The sequence below is a fragment of the Berghia stephanieae genome, chromosome 12 (assembly GCF_034508935.2).
Source record: "Berghia stephanieae isolate SIO BIC M18660-M18661 chromosome 12, UCSD_Bste_1.3, whole genome shotgun sequence".
Taxonomy (NCBI): domain Eukaryota; kingdom Metazoa; phylum Mollusca; class Gastropoda; order Nudibranchia; family Aeolidiidae; genus Berghia; species Berghia stephanieae.
Genome location: NC_088371.1, coordinates 7,707,794 through 7,726,612, shown reverse-complemented (window position 1 = coordinate 7,726,612; position 18,819 = coordinate 7,707,794). Strand labels below are relative to the sequence as shown.

Below are 18,819 nucleotides of genomic sequence, written 5' to 3'. Positions count from 1 at the left end.
TCTTATCCGATACTGTAAACTACGGCTATGTGGTTGTGTGGTATAACACTCGCTTTCGGATCAGAAGGTCCTTGGTTCGAGCATTGCTCAGTTGAGTCCTTGGAAAAGACTCTTTACTCTCATTCTCTCATCATACTCAGGTGTACCTGCCCATTAACAGCATCTGTTGGAAAAACTGTAATATCGCCTTATTGGCACCATGTCTATTCTATATGTTACAGGTTGCTGTCGGTCAGGGACCCGCTGTGAAGCGCTTTGAGCATGTTTAGTGCACTATAAAATAAAGAGCTTTTATACAGCACATATCCACTCAATGCGCTCAAAGCACTTTACAAGGGGTTCCTGGCCAACAGCAACACTTAACATGTAGGACGGGACATGATGCCTGTTAGGCGATATTACCATTTTTTTTTGTTTGGACAGAGACAATACTCTTAATGGCCAGGTATTCATTTTACACCTGAGTACGGTGAGAGAATGTGAGTAAAGAGCCTTTCCAAGGACTCAACTATGCACCGAAAGAGGCTCAAACCCAGGACCTTCCGATCCAAAAGAGAGTGTCATACCACTAGACCACATAGCCGCATATAAAGCTCAAGTTTGTTTTTTGTTTTTTTTAACCTCAGGAATGGGAGACACCCAAAGTTTGTCGTTGCTTTGCCAATTTAGAATTATCTCCGTCTTTTAAATACGACAATAAACAGGGATAGGTATATTGACCTTTTAAAAAAAAAAAAAAAAAAAAAAAAAATTATTTGATATCGATCATAATAATAATAATAATAATAATAATAATAATTAATAATAATAATAATAATAATAATAATAATAATAATAATAATTATAATAATAATAATAATAATAGTAGTAGTAGTAGTCATAATAGTAATAATAAAAGAAATAATAATAATAATAATAATAATAATAATAATAATAATAATAATAATAATAATAATAATAATAATAATAATAATAATAGCACTAATAATAAGGATGAAGATGATAATAATAATAATAATAACGATTATAATAATAATAATAATAATAATAATAATAATAATATAAATATAATAATATAATAATAAATAATAATAATAATAATAATAATAATATAATAATAATAATGATAATAAAAATATATAAGACCCATCACCACAAATGTTTCACAATGCTACAATCGCATATTGGGTAAATATAAAAAAGAATAATAATGCAAAAGATATATGACCCTTGTACACTCAAAGAAGGAGCAAAAGTAAGAAAGTGAGACAAGAAAAACGTCGCCCCCTCTGAATTATGATATTAATCGTACAGTCAAATGCAATGCAATTTGACATATGGGGCACTTGGAACGTGGCCCGAAGATGCACATATATACATACATATACACATACATATACATACATATGCATACATACATATCACATACATGCACCTATGTGCATACACACATTTTTACATGGTGTATGTTTAGTGACCGTACGTGTATGGAGTGTACACTTAAAGGCAGGCGACAGAGGCTAAAAAATATATATATAGGATTGCTAATTGGTGAGCAAACTCGGGACCTATTTTCAAGGTCAAGTTGAGTTCGATGCGAGCCCTGTACACTTACTAAAATAAATAAGTAATGAGATAAATAGGAAATGCGATCGCAGCACGGGCTGAAAATATTGTGATAGCAGGGATTATGGACATGTTGGTTCTAAAATAGTCATGATGATGATATTAATAATAATAATAATAATAATAGTAATAATAATAATAATAATAATGATAATAATAATAATAATAATAAATAATAATAATAATAATAATAATAATAATAATTTAAAAAAAAAAAAAAAAAAATTAAAAAAAACAAAAAAAAAAAACAACAACAACAACAACAACAAAGGTCGTTGATTCCGCCTGTCGATTGTGCATATAGAACAGTAAAGGAAGGTGCCCCATACGTAAACAAAGGTCGAGAAGCACGTGGCAAACCACATGTTCCTGTCTTGACAGCTCACGTTCCAATGTAAATAATAGAAAAAAATAACCTTTAAAATTTGGCTGTTAGGTGGCAAAAGAAACACATATTCATAAATACTCGATCATGCATCAAATAATGTCTAGATATGGATATTTTATGGAACAAAAGGTAAAATTTATCAAAAGTTACAGTCTATCTATTTTTAGACCAGAGCAAATTATTGCGCTGGTGTGAACAAAACGAGAATTATTCGGAGCCCGATTTTCATAATAATTTAGCCTTATATTATTATTTCTGCAACTGTTAGATTTTATGTAAACATATTTTCAATACTGAAAGTGTTTTGCCTACAACTCAAACTACAAAATTGGGAGACCTATATTGTGCGTAAATTATTCCGGTCCCTAACGGAAATCACTAGCAACTTGTTATTGTTTACGTTTGGGGCACCTTCCTTTACTGTTCTATAGATAAGTGTATCTAGTTGTGCATTCACATGTATTTGTGATGTCTTTACTTTTTTTTTTTTTTTTTTTCTAATTATTAGATATTATAAAAGCGGATGCCAACAAATTGAACGACATTGTAATATCGGATATAACGTCTCCATCTTCATCACAGGTTTTTTATTTTTAAAAAAAATTTTTGGGTTTTTTATTTTTGTTAAGAACCGATATTGGGATCAGAAAATTGATATAAAATAAAATAAAATAAAATAAAATAAAATGAAATAAAATAAAATAAAATATTATTATTGTTATTATTACTGTTTTTGTTTTTGTTATTATCGTAGTTGTAGTTATGATGGTTGTTATTATTATTAGATATTATGGTTCCTGTTTTTGCTAACGTGGCTGTTATAATAATTTTTAGTAGTTTTATCACTAAGTTTATATGCTCTATCATTATTATTATTTCTATTGTTGTTGTTGTTGTTATTATTATTATTGTTGTTGGTGTTTTTATTATTATTGTTGGTGGTGCTGTTGTTATTGGTGTTATTGTTATTATTGTTGCTATTATTGTTATTATTATTACTATAATTAATTACTTGGGCCTGTGTTTCTGAAGATGGGTATATTGATTATACAATTTGTATACCCATAGTTATGAAAAAACTATCAGTTACATTAAAGCAATAAACTAATCTTATCTTATTAAAAACAAACAAAAAAAAAAAATAAAGCTCAAGTTGTTTTTTGCTGTTTTTTTAGTGCGGAAACTTACTTTCCAGGTTTCTGAGATTCCTCAATGACAAAAGCAAAACTTGGCACTCGATGCTTCAGCCAAACTGCTCGGACTGTCAGTTTGTTGTCTGAATATCTTTGGAGATTGAGGAAATGGAGATAATTACAATATTGCAAATGGCAACAAAAATAATAATAATAATAATAATAATAAATGGCATTTATATAGCGCTTTACCCCGTTGTCACAGGTTCTAAGCGCTTTACAGTGATATAAAACAAAACATATTACAGTGAGACAAGTGTGAAGGAAACGTGATACGAATTCAATTTAACAACAACAAAATATGAAAATAATATTGCAACATTATGACGTAAAAAGATAAACTTTAAGCGAGATTTGAACGTTGTCAACGAATCCGAGCATCTCACATGTGATGGGAGAGAGTTCCAAAAATGGGGGACTGAAAATTGAAAAGATTGTTCACCTATTTTACGCAATGGCTTAGGTTTGACAAGGATGGATTGGTCATTGCTTGACCTCAAGTTTCTATTGGGGACATATATGTTTAGAAGGTCTTTAATATAGGAGGGACTGTTCGTGCTCAGGGATTTGTAGACAACAGTACAAATCTTATAGGCAACTCTTTTTTCCACATGAAGCCAATGTAACTCATGGAGAAGAAGAGTTGCTGACGGGTATTTTTTGTTATTGCGTACAATGAGCCTGGCTGCGTTATTTGCTAAGTTTGCTAATTTTGTCTTTAGCTAAATTCGCCCAAAGGGAGTTACAATAGTCCAATTTAGATAAAACCAGGGAATTAATTAAAAGTTCTGTTATATGCTTCGGTATTAAATTACGAATTTTGCTTATTTTTTTCATTTCTATGTACATAGATTGTATGGTGTTATTCACATGGCTTGTCATGGAAAGATCTTTATCAATGATGACGCTAAGGTTTTTTGCTTTATTTGAAAATTCTATTGTGCTATTTCCGAGAGTAATAGGTGATTTATTTGCCTGTTTAAGGATACTCGGCCTTCCACACATTAAAATCTCAGTTTTACTATCATTTAATTTTAACTTATTGTGGTGCATCCAAGATTTAATCTCATTAAAACAGCTCGTAATTCGTTGTATTAAGAACTGTAAATTACTAAGGGGTGCTGAATCATATATTTGCGTATCATCTGCATAAAAATGATAACTCAGATTGAATCTGGATATCACACTAGAAAGGGGCTGCATATATACAGTAAAAAGGACAGGGCCAAGAACAGAGCCAAAAATAACAACTAAATTAACAACACAAACAACAATAACATCAGTAAAAAATCTTAGCTAAAACGAAGACTGCAATAGTAAAAACGATAATGATAGAAAAACAAAGCAATGACAACAACATGTAAAAATGACAATGGTGACAACAATATCAATAAAAAGATTGAAAAAAAATAATTATGCTATTTGCGCCACGATATCATAAGATATCGTCGCCTAGGCATTCCATGAAGGAATATAGATAACTCATCAAACAAGATGTCTGATGTCAACAGGAATCACCCATGTTGTCCAAGTGAGCAAATTGGGGGTTAATAATCTTGCTCAAGGAAAAAAACGAAAGTGCCTGAAGTAGGGCTCGAACCCGGGTCATCCGGATCACAGTGCAATGCCTTAAGATGAAGTAAAAAAAAACAAAACAAATAAGAGAGATGAGAACTCACAATTGCCAGATTTCATTATCGTCTGCCACTAAAGTCTGACCAGGAACTTCATACGGTACAAAAGGGATTTTGGTTTGGGGCTCCATGGGCCAGTCCTAAAGGTAAACCAGGCACAAATATAATATATTTATATATATATATATATATATAATATATATATATATATATATATATATATATATATATATATATATAAAGTTATAAAACAAAATCTACAAACTAGAAGTGCTCAACTTTAATGTTAAAGGAGCGGTAAATATAATATATATATATATATATATATATATATATATATATATATATATATATATATATATATATATATATATATATATGTGTGTGTGTGGGGTGTGGTGTGTGTGTGTATTATTTAATTAATTAATTAATTAATTAAAAAGTTTATGAAAAATCAAATTTTTAAAAATCAGTAAACCAAAAAAGAAAAGATAATAAAATGAAGCCATATATTTATGAGAGCCATTACAACAGTTTCAGCGCCAGTAAAAAGGAAGAAAATAGGATGGTAAAAACATTCTAGATGCACAATTAAAAGGACTTGAGAAAAAAGTAACACAAAGGGGGATTGATTCCAATAGGGATCAGATGTAGATTCCAAGAACATACCATCAATGTACTTAGTTTGAGATCACATAAAAGTCTCACCCAGACACCAACACAAGATCTCAGAAGAGCAACACATTCAAATGATTACAAATCATTTGTTAAAAAATAAAAAAAATAACATTACATAACAGAGAGATGATTTACAAGGAAAAAAATATCATTTCCCAAAACAATAACTATGCATTTGACTGTTTCCTTCCCAGCCAAGTTCTCTGGCCAGGGTCAGGACAAGACTAAAGTAATCTCTTTCCAAGACAAAGACAGAAAGCAATTAGAAAACAGATACATGGGGATAGAAGACACAGTAAGAACCTCCCTGCCCACTATGGGAGGTCAGGAACTCCACCCAGTAACTCTTGTCTTGATTCATCATGTACAGTTACGGCATTATGACATTTCAATGTTCACATTTTTATTTCAACCAATTTGCAATTGAAAACCATAAATTGACTCAAATTTTCTAACAGATTAAATAAATAACAATAGTCAAATAGAACAGGAGCTTTAAGTCAATCAACGAACACACATACAAAAAATTCATTATTTTAAATTGAGCTTTTATTTAGCGCAAAATCCACTAAACATGCTAAAAGTACTTTACATGGGGTCCCTGCCCAACAGCAACATTTAACATGTAGGACTGGACATGCCAATTTTTTCGGACAGAGACAACGCTATTGATGACCAGGTACTCATTTTAGACTGGAGTACGGTGAGAGAATGTGAGCAAAGAGCCTTTTCCAAGGACTCAACTATGTGCTGAACAAGGTTCAAACCCAGGACCTTCTGATCCAATGGCGAGTGTCATACCACATGACCACATAGCTGCACATAATATGTGTCCCATCGTCCCAAAACAGTATTATGTCAGAATGGATCAGACTCTTAAAAGTGACTTTAGAATTTAAATGTGAACAGTCAATTTTTTGCAATGGAAGAAAAAGGATTCTTTCCCTAAAATAAAGAAAAGAAATTAACCCTCTCATAGAGTCATTTGTGTAGCTATAGATTCAATTTCTAGTATAGGAGTTTAATAATAATAATAATAATAATAATAATAATAATAATAATAATAATAATAATAATAATAATAATAATAATAATAATAATAATAATAATAATAATAATAATAATAACCTATCCCCCCGCATCTTAAAAGAATTGGCTCCAGAACTCGCCCCAGGCATCACAGCCATCTTCAAGTCCTCCTTGGCTTCAGGTGTAATACCATCAGATTGGAGAAATGCCAATGTAACACCCGTTTTTAAGAAAGGAGAACACTACGACCCGGCAAATTATAGGCCCATCTCCTTGACATGCATCATCTGCAAACTAATGGAGCACATCATCGTCAGCAACATCACGAACCACTTTGAACAACACAATGTACTAACCGAATACCAACACGGTTTCAGACGTTTGCGATCTTGCGAAACCCAACTGCTGGAATTTACGGAAGAGCTGACAACCAATCTGGAGAAGGGACTCCATACAGACGTCCTTATCATGGACTTTGCCAAAGCCTTTGACCGTGTGAATCACAGCCTACTTATGCACACGATCTGTCATTACGGCATACAGGGCACAACCCAAACATGGATTAATAACTTCCTTCATGACCGCCAGCAAGCTGTTATTGTTAATGGAAGTCGCTCGACTGAAGTACCTGTTAGATCGGGTGTCCCTCAGGGATCTGTCTTAGGACCCTGTCTATTCTTGGCATACATTAATGACCTGCCATTTAATCTAACCACAACAGCCAGACTCTTTGCAGACGATACTGTAGTCTACAGCACTGACAGTGACAAACTGCAAGAGGATCTGCGTCGACTAGAAATATGGGAAGAAAGCTGGGATATGAAGTTCCACCCAGCGAAGTGCAAATCAATGTCCATAACAAGATCAAAAACACCCACGATAACTGAATACCACTTACATGGACATACATTGGAGACAGTGAATGTTGCAAAATATCTTGGTGTAAGCATGAAAAAAGACCTAACATGGGATGAGCATATTAACAAGATCACAAGTAAGGCAAACAAAACACTGGGATTTTTAAGGCGTAACCTAAAAATTAGCTCCTCAAAAATCAAGGAAAAGGCATACAAAACATTTGTAAGACCTGTTCTGGAATATGCTTCCACTGTTTGGGACCCCCACACCCAAAAATACATCTCAAAATTGAATCAGTGCAAAGAAGAGCTGCACGCTACGTCCTGAACAGACACCACAACACCTCAAGTGTATCAGACATGTTAGAAAAACTACAATGGCCAAAATTAGAACACCGCAGAAAATCAGCAAGATTAACAATGCTATTTAAGATCTAGCACCACCTCGTTGAATGCCCAGTCATCAAGAAAAAACTGATACCAGCACCTTTGAGACAGAGAAGAGGTAACAACAACCAATACAGCCTCATAACACACAGAACACAATACCGTGGTTTTTCCTTCTTGCCGCATACGGTCAGAGACTGGAACCAGCTTGACGCTAAAGTGACTGAAGCCACTACAATTGATGCTTTTGTGGCAAGTTGCTATGCAGATACTTAGACCTTACACAAACCATCACTGACCAATGTTGACGACCCCTGAATGTCCCTGGAAATTGATTTTAGACTAACGATTATAAACAAGGAATACAGAGAGATTAGAAAGCAGTTTCATATTTACCATAATAATCAACCAATTGATTGTGGGCAATCAAAGGAAGAAGAATAATAATGATAATGATAATAATAATAATGATAATAATAATAATAATAATAATAATAATAATAATAATAATAATAATAATAATAATAATAATAATAATAATAATAATAATGTCATTTATTTATATAGCGCCTCTACCATACAATATAGCCCGAGGCGCAAAAAATACATCGCATCCAATATATATATATATATATATATATATATATATATATATATATAATTTTTTTTTTTTTTGTTTTTTTTTTTTAAAGAAAATTACTCCATCATTTATTATCAACAACATTTAAAAGATGAGAATAAGGAGATTTTTAAAAAAATGTAAATTAGGATAAACATGTCCTATGAGGTGACATCACAAAAATAAAGTAATCAAACCTGTGGTATATTAAGAAGATTGCTTTTCCATTCTTTTTCAACTTTAATTCCTTTTTTAAAAAATAAATAAATAGATAAATGCTCTCCATACCCAAAATATTGGGTACATGCTACACCTGGTGCATTGTGGTCTAGTGGTATGACACTCGCTTTCAGACCAGAAGGTCCTGAGTTCGAGCCTCACTCAGCGCCTAGTTGAGCCCTTGAAAAAGGCTCTTTACTCACTGATGAAAGACTGGAATAACCCAAGAGTCAGCCGCAGTGCAGCAACGCAAAGTGAGTTCGGGCGAGCTGACTTGCTTAATATTGCACAATGAGGTGGGTAGTTGAACTCGGTACCTTTTGGGTTATGAAGCAAATACTGTACTACCCCAGAACCTCGCTGCCCCCTCCTAATTGTCGTGCTATCTCTCAGTGAGACTAGTGAATAAGTGATTGATGTGGTGTACTGGTCAGGGTGTTGAATGGTCCATCAATCCTACAGAGCCTTATGGCCCATCGTATTATAGTGAGGTTGGGGTCCCGACAGCTTGGTTGTTAGAGCATTCGCTTCACATGCAAAGGGACTGAGATCAATCCCAGGTGAAGTCAATTCTTTTTTCCAAACTCCCCAGTCCACCTAGCATGACTGAGTCGTGGGTCTGATGGAAATTGATATGCGATGGACTAGTGTCCTATCCAAAGGACAGCAAGCAATTACTATTGTCCAAGGAGGAGGCTAATTTTCAGGGAAGAATAATAACAAAATCAAAAAATGTTAAAAATCACCTGTATATTTGATGGATCCTGGCAATGTAACGTCGCCATCTCGATGACACGGAAAGTGAATTGAATGTCAGACCTGGAGTGGTAAAGACTGGTACACAGGTAGTGACGTATTCCCACTGGCCCGTAGATTTCAACCACAGAGTCTCGTTGGTTGTTTTGACTCATGGTACAAAGTAACCCTGGCAGTCCGTACAGCTGACAGAATGGAAACAGTGTGAAATATAAACTAACATCTCTCTCTCTCTCTCTCTCTCTTTCTCTCTCTCTCTCTCTCTCTCTCTCTCTCTCTCTCTCTCTCTCTCTCTCTCTCTCTCTTAAGGTTTTCAGGTTTTTTTGCAAAGGGCCCAAGGGCCCATCACCGCAAAATTCACAAAATCTGTAAAGTATAAACTAACATCAACATAAAACATGTATGTCCATTGCAGCTATCTGAATCAATTCAAGTGCTCTAGTGCTCTGTTGATCTCCATCTCTCTCTCTTTCTCTCTCTCTCTCCCTCTATCACACGCTCTCTCTCTCTCTCTCTCTCTCTCTCTCTCTCTCTCTCTCTCTCTCTCTCCCCCCCCTCCCCCTTAGCGTGTGAATTGAGTGCTCTACCACCTGAGCTATCAGGATCCCACAGCCGTTTCCAAAATGTAGTTCTTCAGATCCATCAGGCTAAGGAGCTGGAGTTTATCCCTGTTTCTATAGCACAAACGGGCAATAGCAATTGCATGTTACCCTTTGGATAGGACACTGGTCTATCACAACATACTTTCCACCATATCTGACAGGCCCAGCAACCCAATCACTGCTGAATGGAAAGAATTGGGGGGGGGGGGGGGGGGGCAGAAAAAAATCGCAACTGCATGTGGGATTGATCTTAGTCCTTTTAATTGTGAAGCGAGTGATCTACCGACTGAGATATCGGGACCCTTTTCCAAGGACTCAATTAAACTTTGCACCAACCAAAGAAAAATTCAAACCTTCCAAATATAGGTTATGACTGACTCTATCTAACTGTCATAAAAACCCCTCGATCGCATAGCCACATATGTTAGGCTGGCTGAGAAAACCCGGGAAGATGCAGCAAGCTTCGATTTGAGATATGAGCCAAAATCGAAGATAAAGTGTTTCCCATAAAAGCAACAAATTTTATTCAGAAAAAAAATCACAACTTGGGTTCTAATAGACGTAGAAATAAAATTTAAAGTGGTAAATGATCAGAAAGATGTGGCCTACACCACTGCATACATAACTCAATTTATGAAATTTTCGCATCTTCATCTTTCCGGATCTTGTCAGCCAGCCATACATATTGATTTGACTCACATGGTCTCCATGGAGATGTGTGATGAACACTTTGCTAATCTTTCCCGGCTTAAGATGACTTCTCATCACCTGTATCTGTGATCCCTCACCACAGTCAAACAACCAGATGCCTTCATCTGAAAGTTTAAAAACAAAAAAAAAAATTAAAAAAGATAGAAATCGAAGGGGTGGGAAAGGCGGTGAAGAGATGATAAAATAATCCAGCAGGTGATTGGAAATTGAGAATATATTTATTAGAATGGTAGATATTATATGTAAGTTTCTTATTTTTTTTAAAAAGTAATTAAATAAATCTTGAAAATAATAAATAAATTATAATAATAATAATAATATTAAAAATAATATTAATCATCAGCATGGGTGCCACTGCAAAGGTCTCTTCCCTGAAAATTAGCCTCCTCCTTGGACAATAGCAATTGCTTGCTGTCCTTTGGATAAGACACTAGTCCATCGCACATCAATTTCCACCAGACCCAGCGACTCAATCAAGCTGGCTGGACCGAGGAGTTAGAAAAAAAACCTCGACTTCACCTGGGATTGATCTCAGTCCCTTTGCATGTGAAGCGAATGCTCTACCAACCAAGCTGTCGGGACCCCAACCTCACTATAATACGATGGGCCATAAGGCTCTGTAGGATTGATGGACCATTCAACACCCTGACCAGTGTACTCCATATACTTATTCACTAGTCTCACTGAGAGATAGCAAGACAATACAATGACTAAACTAGAAAAGGGAAAAATGAGCCAACTGATTCTAGATTTGTCTCAGTATAGGTCTATAAATATTAAACTATTAACTCTTTCAGCGCTGAGGCTACATTCATAAAATGGCTGACACCTGATTGAGGAAGCATGAGTATGACATGCTAAGACAAAGCAACATGATTCAAATTCAGCGCAAAATCTCAATTAAAATACCCCCTAAGGCCAATTGAATGTTCTGATGAAAGAAATAATACCATTGGTTCAATTTATAGTACTTGTACCTTTGTAGAAAGTAGAATGGACTACATTATTATTTTTGCCTTTCAAGACCGGCCACACTGTGCGGCCATTGGCCAGTAGAACAGATTCTTTTCTAGCCGCCAAGTGCGGCCAATGGTGCTGAAAGACTTAAACTACTGAACACTTTTGTGACAATATCATTTAAGTAGCAGGACTGCAAAGGCATACTCTTCGTCGAGATTTACTATGAGGCTGAATTAAATGGAAAGATCTACAATAATGACGACAAGTTGTAATTCATTTTTTAGATTAAATTTAGAGGGATGCCTTCCAAAACTCCTACATCCCCAGTATCCTTGTTTTTTATAATGTTCTGGTAGGGGGTTTGGGAGGGGTGAAACTTTTTTTAAAAAACTCCCTACTAGAAAATTATAAGAAAAGTTTCCCCCCTCCCAAACCCCCTACTAGAACAAGATTACTGGGGATGTAGGATGTCATTTTAAACCAGAAAACCAGTGTGTAACTAGTCCTCCGGAAAACTGCTTGTGTACACATCCAACTAGACTAACCATGGTGAAGAGCCGTGCATGAGACACCGCGATGAGGCGTTGGATATGCCGAAGCAGTTCCCAAGAAAGTCAGATCTAAACGGTCCATCGCAGTCACAAACAGTTCCTTATAGATTATAACTGTTACAACCAGATTTAGTCATCAAAATCAAAGCCGTTCTTTTCACAAAAGATAAGAATCATTAAAAACAACTTGAGCATTTTTTTAGCATTTATTTTATGTGGCATGACACTCGCTTTCGGATCAAAAGATCCTGGGTTCAAGCCTTGCTTGGTGCATAGTTGAGTCCTTGAAAAAGGCTCTTTACTCACATTCTCTCACTGTGTTCAGGTGTAAAATGAGTACCCGGCCGTTAACAGCGTTGTCTCTGTCCAAAAAAAAATATATGTAATATTGCCTGTCATACATGGTCAGATGTTGCTGTTGGTCAGGGACCCCTTGTAAAGCGTTTTCAGGACTTTAGTAGATATTAAGAAAAAAGCTCAGTTTTTTTTTTGTTTTTTTTTTTTGGGGGGGGGGGGGGGTTGGTTAATATCCACTAAACGTGCTCAAAGTTTGACTCAACAAAAGTCAAAGTTCTTTAGCTACAAGACAAGGCCAACAGCAATACTATACACGTAGGACGAAACACGACGCTTGTTAGGCTACATTACAATTCTTTCCGACATAGACAACGTTGTTAACGACCAAGCCCATGTACTCTTTCACACCTGAGCCTGAGTACGGTGAGAATGACTCGGACTCAATCGCAGCTCACACTCCTCACAGTCTCACAGGGAACTCGAACCCGGGACCTTACGGACCGAATGCGAATGTCATACCAAAGGACTACAAAGGCTTATAGCGTATATATACAGTCATGTAAGACTTATTTCACAATCACTCGCAACTTCACAGTTGAACTTAGTTTTGATATTGGTTTCCTGCATGGAGCTCTGTTCACCTAGGTTTCCTGCTAGATTTGGGAGGTTGTTTTGTTTGTTTTTCGGCAGATCATTAGAATGAAGAGCAATATTTGTCTTACAGTCTTGCAGTTTCTTTTTTATTCTTTTTATTTAAAATTGAGCTTTAAATAGCGCAATCAACAGCAACATTTAACATGTAGGACGGGACACGACGCCTGTTAGGCGATATTACAATTTTTCGGACAAATACAACACTGATAACGGCCAGGTACTCATTTTACACCTGAGTACGGCGAGAGAATGTGAGTAAAGAGCCTTTTCCAAGGACTCAACTATGCGCCGAGCGCGAGGCTCGAACCCAGGACCTTCCGATCCGAAAGCGAGTGTCATACCACTCGACCACATAGCCGCACATTTGAAGGGGTTGATATTTTTATCCTCAATAAGCGCAATACAACTTAGTTCTCATGCGAGCATAATATACATAAATAGATTAGATCCTAACCCACAATTATATTTGCAAGATTTACATTTAGTTTTCATTTTTAAAAAATATTATCTGATTAATTTAACAGAGCAACTCGCAATTTCATTTAAAACGCGAAACTAGGTACGTATCTTTGATATACAAACAGAGATTTTACAAATAATAATAATAGGAATTAATAATAATAATAATAATAATAATAATAATAATAATAATAATAATAATATAATAATAATATAATAATAATAATAATAATAAAAATAATAATAATAATAATAATAATAATAATATATAAATAATAATAATAATATAATAATGATGATGATGACGATGATGCTGATGATGATGATGATAATGATTATTATTATTATTATTATATTATTATTATTATTATTATTATTATTATTATTATTATTATTATTATTATTATTATTATTATTATTTTTATCATTATTATTATTATATTATTATTATTATTATTATTATTAGTATTATTATTTTTTATTTTGAAAATACTAAATTCATTTCTCGAAAAAGATCATATCCGACTAATAAGAGCACTGCTAGCAAACACTACACTTACGTTGGTGCGGAAACAGTTTCACTTTTAACATCCCTGGGAATTCCCTAAGGATACCGTCTTACGTCATGATATGATATGATATGATATGATATAAGTCCAGATTTATGTAGGCTTTTACAGCCTTTTATCTACTCTTGTGCATTCGTGAACGTATTTAATTCAAGTCTCTCAAAACTGGGCATGCCACATAGTGGAAGGAGGTGTCTGAATTTAACTTTACAAACAGTATTTTTCTGTTTCACAATGAACATCAAGAGGGCACTTGAATGCCTGCAATGAAGGGGCGTCGACAACTGTTGCAGGCATGGTCTGAGCCCAATCCTTTTTATTGTATATTTGGAAGCAGCACGAAAAGAATTAAGACAAAAACTCCCAATTCCTCAAATCCTTACCTGCAAACCGATTTACGCAGACGATGTTGATGTCAGTAACATATTGGATACAGCAGACGTGGCGAAGCAGCACATACCAATAATATCAAATACTCTGCGACATTGGAATCTAAAGGTCAACGAATCCAAAACAGAAATTACAGTGGTTAACAAGAAACAGGCGGAATGGAAAAGTGTAAGAAAACTCGGAAACTTGATTAATGAGAATGAAGACATCAAATGGAGAAAAATGCTAGCTCAAACTGCATTCAGAGAACTACACATCGTTTGGAACAGGACAAACATCATTAATGAAAATAAAAGAATACGGCTTTACGAAGCGCTAGTGCTGCCAATCATTGTGTACAACTGTGGTACGTGGGTCTTACAAAAAAGAATTTGAACACCCTGGACTCCCTTCATCGCAAACAATTGAGACGAGTTATTGGGGTACATTGGCCAGACAAAATCAGTAATGAGGATGTATATGACAGATGCAGAGTACAACCAGTCAGTACGCGTATAAAGAAACAAAGATGGAAACTGTTCGGACACGTTCTCCGGCGAGATGAAAATATTCCAGCACAAACCTCAATGGATGATTACTTCAAACAAGGAGCCAAACACAGAGGGCGTACACCAACTTCACTTCCAACAACATGGAATCAAGATCTCAAAAAATATCATATACATTTAAAAACAACAACCGAAGAACTGATTTCAACAACACAAGGAAACATCCAACTGCCTCAGCACCTTAACACACATGATGCCATTCTAAAGCTAAGAACACTTGCACTAGACAGAGATTTATGAAGGCAGATGACTAACTGGATAATAGAAACAGACTGACAAACTCGAAGTGACGCACGCATTCACGGCAAGCGTCCATAGAGACTGCGCAGCCATATTTATTATCATTATTATTATTATCTCATTGATGTTATGTACTGAGCCAAACTCAGCCGGAATTTAACGTACCAACACACAATACAAAGATTAGGTGTAACATTGAATGTTTGTAGTGTGATTAATATAGTTTAGTGAGAACTACTCATAAAAATGGCTCGCTGAAAACAATAACAAAGACCTGCGTGACGTCAACTTCGTTCTATCTATATATTTGGCAAATAATTATTTATTTTTTTTTTGTAACACCAAGGCTCCGAAACCACTGGTCCAATCGTCACCAAATTTTGCATGGTGTTACAATTGACATGAAGATGGTTTGTGTATTATGGTTAATTATCGAAAAAAAAATCAAATTTTTAGCATGTGTGTTAGCCGTGTTTTTTAGTTTGTTTTTAAGGGTTTTACGGCACATGCAACACATTAAGGTTAAATCAGCGCCAGTGAAAAGGAAGAAAATGGGATGGTAAAAAGTTCTAAAATTATTGTTAAAGCACCCAAGAAAGGTAAGACTAAGACAAAGGGGAATTGGTTCAAATAGGAAACAGGTGTAGATTCCAAGAGCACACTATCAAAGTCCTTAGTTTGAGATCACCTAAAAGTCTCATCCAGACACAAGCACAGGTCCCAACTAAGAGGGATACACTCAAATGCTTACAAATCATATATAATATGTAAACAAAACAATACAGTGCATAAGAAAGAGATGATTTACAAGGAAAAAAATATCATCTCTCGAAACAAACTATACATTTGACTGTTTCCCTCTCAGCCAGGGGAAGGACAAAACCAAGTAATCTCATTCCAAGACAAAGACAGAAAACAAGTTGGAAAACAGATATAGGGGGATAGAAGACACAGTAAGTACCTCCCTGCCCACTATGAGAGGTCAGGAACCCCACCCAGGTTAGCGAAAATGACAATGAGAATGGGAAAGAATTCTACAATAGTGAGTGAAATATATAAAATATTAAATGCAGAAAATATCTCCCCATGCCCAAATAAATAGCTCTGTGGAGTTCTATGGAGTCAAAAAATGTATAGTCTATTAATGGCAATAGAAATTGAATTCGAATTTTATTTTTCAAAATTTGAATAATGAATTTTTAGCTGTCCCGACTAATCAGCACATCCATTGAATGGACACAGTTCATTGAACGCACAGTAATGCTTGTAATTATTATTATTATTATTATTATTATTATTAATAATAATAATAATAAATTTTAAAAATAAATAAAATAAAAATTATTTAAGTTTTTAAATAATGAAAAATAGAAGTAATTTAAAAAGTCTAGGATTCCGACGTGGAAATATATTCCTAATCACATCTTGACGGTACGATCTCCTCCATTCTTCAGGAATCCAGTCACAGTCATGGCAAAACAAAAGACAGTCCACTCTGGATAATCTCAACACCTTGGGATCAGCAAAAATGTTGTGATTAACCGAAGTTGAATTTCCTGTCCACTATTGAAACATTTTACATATTGTAAACTCCAACCAGCTGTAAACATTGTTGTTGGTCCACCACATACTGAGCAATTTGAATGAAATATAAACAATATGTCAGGCCTGTATAGTTTGTTGTTAAGGGTTTTACGGCGCTTGCAGCACATGAAGGTCATATCAGCGCCAGTAAAAAGGAAGAAAATGGGAAAGTAAAAAGTTCTAGAATTACAATTAAAGCACAAAAGAAAAGGTGAGACAAAGGGAAAATGGTTCAAATAGGAAACAGATGTACATGCCAAGAGCACACTATCAAAGTACTTAGTTTGAGATCACCTAAATGTCTCATCCAGACACAAGCACAGGTCCCCACTAAAAGAACACAGTCGAATCATATGTTAAAAATGAAAAGAATAACAGAACATAACAGAGAGATGATTTACAAGGAAAAAAATATTATTTCCCAAAACTATAACTATACATTCAACTGTTTCCCTCCCAGCCAAGGACTCTGGCCGAGGTCAGGACAAAAGCAAGCAATCTCACTCCAAGATAAAGACAGAAAGCAATTGGAAAACAGAAAAAGGAGGATAGAAGACACAGCAAGTACCTCCCTGCCCACCATGGAGCCATGTATAGATTTTGTCAAGAAAAAGCAGTTTTGATGCAAGTTGACATCTTATTCAGATTGGATTAACTTTCACTCTTTTGTTCGTAACATTTGTAGGCGTCAAAGAGATAAGCCATGATGAGAGACAGTAAGCTCTCACCAAACTCGGTCACAATGCACAGTTGCCAATCCCAAAACAAAGGATATCGCCCAGGTCTCTCTTTACAACTGTCATTGTTTACTTGTCAAGACTATGCCCAGCCCCCTTGCCTCCTAGTTAATGGCCACAGATGACATTACAAACCCATACTGCAAAGTCTCGCCCTCTTTTGTCTGTAATAAAGTGGTGACACACTACTGTAGCATTAAATCCCACTCACTCTAGATTCTTCAACCTGTCACAATTTCATCCATGTAAAATTTAATCATATTTTGTTTGCTTGATTTCTTGAATTTGCCACTTTTTGTTGGCGAAAATTTGTTGCAATTAACCAAAGTTTATTCCAATTAAGCAGTGACTTTTATATAGAATTAATTCTGTTATTTGGGAAATGTTGCGATTAATCGAGTTGCGGTTATCCGGAGTGGACTGTATTTTCATTCACCAAAAAGACGGAAAGCAATGTGGAAGATGAAAAATGATGTGCGTAGATATATAATAGAAGACAAAACAAGAGACCTCTCCCACTCACGAGGGATGTGAAGTGTGGCTATGTGGTCTTGTGGTATAACACTCGCTTTCGGATCGAAAGGTCCTAGGTTCGAGCCTCGCTCGGCGCATAGTTGAGTCCTTGGAAAAGACTAACTCTTTACTCATATTCTCTCATCGTACTCAGGTGTATAATGAGTACCTGGCCGTTAACGTCGTTAAGTTGTTTTGTTTATAATTTTGTTTTTGTTTTTGTTTTTAAGGGTTTTACAGCGCTTGCAACACATTAAGGTCATATCAGCACCAGTAAAAAGAAAGAAAATGGGATAGTAAAAACTTCTAGAATTACAATTAAAGCACCCAAGAAAAGGTAAGACAAAGGGGAATTGGTTCAAATAGGGAACAGATTTAGATTCCAAGAGCACACTATCAGTGTACTTAGTTTGAGATCACCTAAAAGTCTCATCCAGACACAAGCACAGGCCCCTACTAAGAGGAATAGACTCAAATTTTTACAAATCATATATAATACATAAACAAAACATAATACAGTGCATGACAGAGAGATGATTTACAAGGAAAAAAATATCTCCCAAAACTGAATATACATTTGACTGTTTCCCTCCCAGCCAGGGTATCTGGCCTTGGCCA

At 35.2% G+C, this 18,819-nt stretch overlaps 1 protein-coding gene across 8 annotated transcripts in view; it reads right to left on the bottom strand.

Annotated features, from left to right (window-relative positions):
• LOC144957842 (zinc phosphodiesterase ELAC protein 1-like) overlaps nucleotides 1-13,204 on the bottom strand; it is a 22,453-nt gene extending 9,249 nt beyond the window's left edge. The window contains exons 1-6 of one of the 8 annotated variants that reach the window (XM_078889306.1): nucleotides 13,149-13,204; nucleotides 12,205-12,363; nucleotides 10,688-10,803; nucleotides 9,377-9,571; nucleotides 4,887-4,981; nucleotides 3,203-3,298 (exon numbers count right to left, since the gene is read on the bottom strand). In XM_078889306.1, the coding sequence (XP_078745432.1) occupies nucleotides 3,203-3,298; nucleotides 4,887-4,981; nucleotides 9,377-9,571; nucleotides 10,688-10,803; nucleotides 12,205-12,292 (590 nt within the window). In that variant the 5' untranslated portion in view covers nucleotides 12,293-12,363; nucleotides 13,149-13,204. Of the gene's footprint in view, nucleotides 1-3,202; nucleotides 3,299-4,886; nucleotides 4,982-9,376; nucleotides 9,572-10,687; nucleotides 10,804-12,204; nucleotides 12,364-13,060 lie in introns of all 8 variants that reach the window. The other 7 variants (XM_078889308.1, XM_078889311.1, XM_078889305.1 and 4 more) reach the window with 7 other exon arrangements.
• Nucleotides 13,205-18,819: the final 5,615 nt, after the last annotated feature.